The 7,703-nt window shown below is 35.9% G+C and overlaps 1 protein-coding gene and 1 non-coding gene across 2 annotated transcripts; both read left to right on the forward strand.

The window, feature by feature from the left end:
• Positions 1–1,167: 1,167 nt before the first annotated feature.
• On the forward strand, positions 1,168–3,780 carry LOC104229770 (large ribosomal subunit protein eL30-like). Its single transcript, XM_009782469.2, has 5 exons — positions 1,168–1,292; positions 1,394–1,499; positions 2,093–2,194; positions 3,306–3,374; positions 3,475–3,780. The coding sequence occupies exons 1-5, from the start codon at positions 1,272–1,274 to the stop codon at positions 3,513–3,515; spliced, it is 339 nt and encodes a 112-aa protein (XP_009780771.1). The 5' UTR covers positions 1,168–1,271; the 3' UTR covers positions 3,516–3,780.
• Positions 1,761–1,865, forward strand: LOC138882410 (U6 spliceosomal RNA). Its single transcript, XR_011404015.1, has one exon. It is a non-coding gene; the product is annotated as a U6 spliceosomal RNA (small nuclear RNA).
• Positions 3,781–7,703: the final 3,923 nt, after the last annotated feature.

Raw genomic sequence — 7,703 nt, forward strand, 5'->3', positions numbered from 1 at the left:
ATTCCTTTTCCAGCAAATGCTACAACTGGAAATGAATTTGGAATGTGTCTTTTGCAGTAAAACAGAATAGCATGTATAGAAAATACTACAACTGTAAACATGTTTAATGAGGAAACCTACGTGATCATGTAGGTCCAAATTAAATGATTTCTAAAGAGGACTTGAAAAATTTCGTCCGCATGAATTAGGAATTTCTAAAGAATGTTCAATAAAGAAATATATTTGAGGGCTGCCAGTGCACTAAAGTCTCGCCATGTGCGGGGTCCAAAAAGGGTCGGACCACAAAGGTTTATTGTACGCAATCTTACCTTTTATTTCTGCAAGAAATTATTTTTACGGCTCGCTGTACATACGCCGCTGTGGGCCTCCGCCAATAGGAGACACCCAAAACAGCCGAAAGAATTACATCGTTATAGAACTTTATTTGAAACTAGATAAAAAGAAGAAGAAAACAAAAAATCCTTTCGCACTTAATGAATTTGGTCTCTCGCTTGCACCTACTATGAAGCAATCCATGCAGTATGCACCATGAGGATAAAGAATTGGCAAACATGGCCACTAGTTGGCGTCTGGCCATGACTTCGGTTTGCAAATGAATGTTTGATTTATAATTTTGTTCATTAGTTTAATTTCAACTTGAAATTTAGAATTTCAAGTTGAAAAAACTGGTTTGATAAATATTTTAAGTGAAATAATAATTTTCAGTCAAAAAACTTCAATTTTTTTCTAAGTAAAATTCATGTTCAAAGACAATTTCAACTTCCAAATACTTCTTGACCTTAACTTCTCAAATACTCATTTTTTGGAACTTTAACCAGTTATTGTCTAAATTTGAATAATTAACCTAAATAGCTGGGCATACAACCGCTTAAATTAAAAATAGTTAATATATACATAATATATGTATAATATATTTATTAATGTTATATATACTATACGCTAACTGTGTATAACGTATATTGGTTAGAAAAAAATAAATACTAAATTCGATTGGCTATTTGTGTAAAAATTCCAATATCCTTGACATTAGGTTGATTGGACTTCACAAGAGTAATAAAACTGGGCCTAGTCTTAAACCCCAACCCCAAAAAAAATGGTTTCAATAACAATAGGCCCATAATCTGTTGGTCTTGCAAAACCCTAGCCTTATTCTTCAAACTTGACGAGTGTCCCGTAGTTATATTAGGAAAAAGAAGACTCCCTCTACATCAGTAGAGTGTTATCTCGCCGCTCCGTCGACGCATTTTACTTCTTCCAAGCACAGAGCCACCATGGTTGCCGCCAAGAAAACTGTAAGATTCTCTCTCCTTTTCTGGTTAATATTGAAATCAAGAAATTGTTGCCTCTTTTTTGGGTTGTTGATTGGTCTGAAGAGATGTATTTGTGATTGCAGAAGAAGACTCATGAAAGCATTAACAATAGGCTGGCTCTTGTTATGAAGAGCGGCAAATACACCTTGGGTTATAAGACTGTTCTCAAGACCCTAAGAAACTCCAAAGGTTAGTTTTTAGCTTAGCTCCTATATCCTTTTTTGACCTTCTTTTGATTCGTGTACTGTTATTTTAGCTGTTTTTGTTGCATTTTAGTTGTATGTCGAGCTTTGCAGCTGTAGATACATGCTAATATTTGATTGAAGCAGTGCAAAAAGTTGATCTTTTAGCAGATTATTATGCAAAAATGTAGATTGTTAAACATGGGTTTTATTTTACAAGAAATGTGGTCTAGGGTTAGATCCCATATATTTCAATTTCTTGCTTGTGGTAGTTCATAGCTTGCATAAGTTAGAATTGCAACTATGCGGAGTAGATTAGCGTGGTCCGTGCCTTACGACGACGTGTACAGATCGAGAAATGGTCCAAATTTGTACTAAAAACTTGCTTAGGTTAAGAAATTATCAGAAAATGTTCCATGTGGGATTTAACGTTGTGCGCATGGTATGTTGATTGAATAGTGAGTGTTATGGTGCTGGTTATATATCTGTAAATGACTTGTTTTTCGGAGTCATAGATATTATGGATTTCTGCTGTTATGAAGGAATTGTCTTGACTGTTATATAACAAGGATTTCTGAAATTTGCTTTGGTAAATTACAGGAAAGCTTATCATCATTGCCAACAACTGCCCTCCACTCAGGAAGTCTGAGATAGAGTACTATGCTATGTTGGCTAAGGTTGGAGTTCACCACTACAATGGAAGTAAGTACATTCTTTGTTTGTATGGTTTTAGATATCTGAACCTTCTTTTGGTGCTGTTGAAATGTTTTTAATTGTAGTTTGCTGTTTTGACTGTATGGGTGTTAATTAATACTAGGTTACTTTCGTTTTTTCAAAATGTTGAGAATGGTCTATTAAAGTTCTATGTGATGAGTGCTTAGTCAAAGAACAGATGCCTCATGATTATATGAGATTCAGAAAGCATAGGTCTTAAGCTTTAGTGATTGCTGGATTGATTTTATGAAAATAACTAAGCATGAAATCAAGGGTGTACAAAGCAACAAAATATATATTGATACTGGAGAGGTATTTGACATGTCTTCTTCAAAAAAAAGGTACTTGACATGTATGGTGAGAATAACTATTAACCATGAAAACCTTTAAAAAAGGTTTCCTAAAATATAAGGCTTGGTCAGTGGAGATCTTCATTACAGTTTATTGGCACAAGAATTATCTGCTTGTTTTCTTTGTTGTGGCTCATGCATTCCTCTGTTATCTCGTCCATGTACCCCTTAGTCCAGAAAATAAGTATGTAGTTTCTATTTACTGTGAAGATTAATGTATGATTACTGCGACAGGGCTTTGTTTCAGTTTAATGTGTGAGTTAGTCCCTTATCATGGATTCGAACCTTTCTGCCACACACAAAGCCTGGTCTGGCAAAGAAGAATGTCAGGCCTGTACTCTGCTGGAGTTATAGTCTTGCTATAATTCCAAAGAAAAAAGAAAAGGAGGTTGACAACTATCTTTTTATTGAGGAAGCACACCCTTATTGACATTTACCATATTAAATCTACTCTCTTTGCTGGTTGCTGATGCATTCGTTTAAATCTTGGGCTATCTTAATTCCTCTGATTCAAGGTCAAAAATTATAGTTTGTTTCTGCTTTTTGTGAAGGATTAACATCAAGCTGAGTAGAACATTACATTTTGTCACATTGACCATTTTAAGAATTTAAGTTGATGAATTACTTGCAGTTAATTCGCAGTTTATTCTCTTTTGTTCATTGCTCATGGTTGTGATCTTTTGATCGGTAGTATCACACCAGTCTTCTGTAATTATATGCTCATTTCTCTTTACTCTTTCCTGTTTCAGACAATGTAGATTTGGGAACGGCTTGTGGTAAATATTTCAGGGTCTGTTGCCTGAGCATCATTGACCCAGGTGAGACATCCTGTCTCGACTTGCTTTAGTGTTGTTCAAATATATTTAAAAAGAGTTTTTTTTCTGATCATAGTATTTTTAATTTTCTTCAAAAATTCAGGTGATTCTGACATCATTAAGAGCATGCCCGATGACAAGTGAGAGGATGCCATTATGAATCAGGGAAAATTATCCCATTATTTCTTATGAGAAGAATAGCTAGTGTAGATGATAATTTTACTTTTATTCTGGTGATTTGCAAGATAATTTTGATGATATTGGAATCTTCATGACCACCAATTTTCTGTTTAGTGAAGCTACTTTATGGACAATGATTTGTTGTGCCATTGATTACACTTTAGTTCTGTATTAGTTTTTGGAATGTGGAACTCCTAATCTTGCAGTGAACACTCACCAAGTTGAACTACTCTCAGAAGATGCTGAATGGTAATTATGTCTAATTATTATGTTATAAATTAATCAAACCCCACTTTGCTTGCTTGAAGATAGAAAAAATGCACTTTTAGCTCACACGAAGATCTATTTATTTTGAATTTATTAGCTAATAAGATGTGAGTGTGGGTATATCATATGTTTTATTCATTTTCTGCGAGAAAGTTTGCAAAAACAACCATTTCCTCAAATATTATTTCTCAAAATGAAATGAAAGTAAATGCAGTCCTATTATGTTCATGCTATGATTAACTTTAATTAGATGTATTTCGTCGCACGGAATTCGTATTTTAAGTTGACTCAAAGTTATTACATTGTTTATTGCTTCTACCTATTAATTCCGCATTCAAAATTGCAATGGAATCTATTCATTAAATATATTGGAAAGAAAATATATCTAGTTGATAGCGCTTCTTCCTACTTTTGAAGAATTCTATTGCAAAGTACAATGGAAGAATTTCTTGTGTATTTCAATCAAAATTAATAGGTTAGATTATTTCGGTCGTGTATCAAAATATTACTTGTGGTTAAAATACCATACCTTTTACATTTTTGGAGCTTTTAGTCAAAGTTATATCTAAACTATACCCACAAGTCTACAACATAAAATTAGATAACTTTGTAAGTGTCATTTGTTGAAAAAACAGACATTCTAAGGATGCATTTCAGTACTTTCGCCAATATTCTTAATAATAGCTCGGACTGCAGAGAGATTAACCGCATTTTATATGTTTCAGATCTATTTACTTATTTTTGAAAGGCATTTAAATGTTCGTTTTCAAAATTATGGTGGAAAATAATTTTTTTTTTAAAAACTCTTCTATTCAATATCTCTGTGGCATAAAAATGGAGTTAAAAAAAACTCTTGTTTATTAATAATGAAAGTATTTTTTTTGCAATAATTAAATATCCAACTGATAAAAATGGAAGAAAGATGACACGAAATTTTATGACTATTGCTCATTTTGAGCATAAGCGGGTTATTCCTATCCTTATGAATCGGATAATACTATACAATAACAACAACAATAAACCTAGTAAAATCTCAGCACTAGGGTCTGGAGAGAGAAGTGTGTACACAGACCTTACCCCTACCTTGGGGAGTTTAGAGAGGTTGTTTTCGGAGTACCCTCGGCTCGAGAGAATAAGTAGAAAACAATGAAAATGCAACAATAATAGCTAGAAGAATGATAACAACAATGTAAGAACTAGAAAAAATAGATGAAGAAAGCAACTGCAATAACAATAGCAACAAGCGGTAACTACGACAAGAAAATGGATGTAATACTAGCAATCTAGGAACAATGACAAGAAAAATGCTCGACTACCCGTATCCTTCCACTCTAATTCTCGGCCTCCAAGGTTATGTTCTCAGTAAGCTGAAGTCGCTCCATGTCCTACCTGATCACCCCTCCTCAATACTTCTTAGGTTGTCCTCTACCTTTTCTCTTTCCTGCCGAAGCCAACAATTAACACCTCTTAACTGGAGCGTCTAGGTTTCTCATTTTCGTATGGCCAAACCATCTAAGCCTCGCTTCTCGCATCTTGTCCTCCATGGAGGCCATGCCCTCATTCGCCTGAATATCTTCATTCCTAACCTTGTCCAACCTAGTGTACCTGCACATCCATCTCAATATCTTCATTTCAGCTACGTTCATCTTCTAGACGTGAGAATTCTTGACTGGTCAGGACTCAGCCCCATACAACATAATACCACTTTGTAGAACTTACTGTAGGCAATTAAATTTTATTAAATTTAAATCCATAAGAATCTCAATTATATTTTGTCAAATAAATATTATGGGCTAATATAATTAAATTAATTATATAAAACCAATATATATGAATTAAATAAATAAGTCTTAATCCGTTGGGCTAACTCATTTAGTTGGGCTACAAGTGATGAATCCACTTCATTAGGCCCAAGATGTCATCTTCCTAGAGGCCCAGTCTGGTGCCACGTGTCAAATGACGTGGCACGCCAAGTCAAACTGAAAAGTCAATAGGATTATGCCACATGTCAAAATGACTAGGCATGCCAAGTCACATTTAAAGGCAAATAAAATCGTGCCACGTGTGCAAGTAACATGTTCTGGCCAATCAAATGCGGCCTTGTCACACTTCAATTTGATTGGCCGGAAAAAGTTTGTTCTTATCATAACTCTTCCCTTCTACAACTATAAATAGGGGTCTTCATAACTTAGAAAGACACTAGAAGATATAATAAGAAGCAAGAGAGAGCTCGTGGATCAAACACCGTAAATTTCTCTACAAGTTTCAAGCTTCAAGTAATCAAGTTCAAGTTCAAGAAATCACGTTCAAGCTCAAGAACGAAGAACAAATCAAGGTTCAAGGAACCAGTTCAAATCAAAGTTCGTGCATCGTTCGTGGAAACAATATAGATTCAAGATCAAGCTCAAAGACCCTTGAATTTACTTACTATTGGAACGAAGAATAAGAGGATTCAAAAAGATTTTACACTCATATTATTTGAAATTAAATACTATGATTGTCGTAATATTTTCGGTCCTGATTTTATTTTCTCAACGCAAATTTACTGTCCACAAATTATGGCATGCCCAGTGGGACAATATCTACCTCTCATCTCAATTTTTCAATCACCAAAGTCCAAGAATGCCGAAGTGGCTTCAAATGAAATCAACTCATGATCAACATCCACCAGGGCTGTTGTCTCCAAGTTCTATGTTGATGTGGAAAGCATCGTCGACGTTACCTTTGGAAGCTTCAGACCAGTTACGAGGAGCAAAGCAAGCTATTTAAGACAACATGCACTTCAAGTGTCGTCCGTATCAATCCCTATTTTCGGATTTTCATCCTCAAAAGGAGCAAGATCTTCCATAAACGCACCCGAAGGAGGAAGCGATGTTGCTGAAAAGATCAAGAAAACTCTTGCTCTGCTTGACCTCTCCGGATCCAAGAACTCTATTGTGAAGGAAGATGATGATGCTTCAAGTGATGGATCCTCTCCATTTACCCCACATAGCGTGAGCCAATCGAAGATCAATTTGTGTGACAATCCAAGCTACTCTCCATCATCCACAATAATCATGTAAGCCATAGTGACAAACACTTCATTTGTGGAGGAGCAGTTGGCAAACTTGACGAAGTGCATGCAAAATTAAGATGCTAGAATTGACAAGCTAGCAGATAAGGTGGGAATCTTGATGGAAGAAGAAACTACCTACGCACCTGGCAAGCTCTCAGAAGTTCTAGAGAGTGATTCTCCCCCAAGAGAAGTAGCATCCGCTAAATTCCTGTCTCATCTGAAGGGATGATTCCCATCGATCACTGAAGGAATTCATCGAAGGAACTATTAAGAACAAGTACAAGGTTACTGCCAAGTCCTCCCTTACATATACAAAGTCGTACACTACAATGGCGATATGTTGAAGATGCCTGATGGCTATCAACCTCTGAGGTTTCAACAGTTTGATGGTAAACGTAATCCAAAGCAACATGTGGCACACTTCGCTGAGACGTGCAACAATGCTGGGGCTTATGGAGATTACCCTGTCAAGTAGTTTGTTCACTTGCTAAAAGGAAATACTTTTGACTAGTACACAGACCTCGAGGCTGGATCTATTGATAGCTGGGATCAACTAGAGCAAAAGTTCCTCAATCATTTTTATAGTACGAGGCATACTATGAGTATGATAGAACTTACAGATACTCGTCAACGAAAGGGTGAACCAGTTATTGACGTTATCAATCGTTGGAGGAATGCAAGCCTCAACTGCAAAGAGAGGCTTAGTGAAGCTTCTGGCATAAAGATGTGCATCCAAGGCATGCATTGGGGACTCCGCTAAATCTTGCAAGGTATCAAGGCTAGCACATTTGAAGAACTTATGACTCGTGCCCATGACATGGAGTTAAGCA

Source organism: Nicotiana sylvestris, chromosome 11 (assembly GCF_000393655.2).
Source record: "Nicotiana sylvestris chromosome 11, ASM39365v2, whole genome shotgun sequence".
NCBI lineage: Eukaryota > Viridiplantae > Streptophyta > Magnoliopsida > Solanales > Solanaceae > Nicotiana > Nicotiana sylvestris.

Bases quoted from the DNA above. Each gene is read 5' to 3' on its own strand.
- LOC104229770 (XM_009782469.2), top strand. From the start codon at position 1,272: ATGGTTGCCGCCAAGAAAACT. The intron at 1,500-2,092 runs GTTAGTTTTTAG...GGTAAATTACAG, and splicing joins GACCCTAAGAAACTCCAAAG to GAAAGCTTATCATCATTGCC. The intron at 3,375-3,474 runs GTGAGACATCCT...TCAAAAATTCAG, and splicing joins CCTGAGCATCATTGACCCAG to GTGATTCTGACATCATTAAG.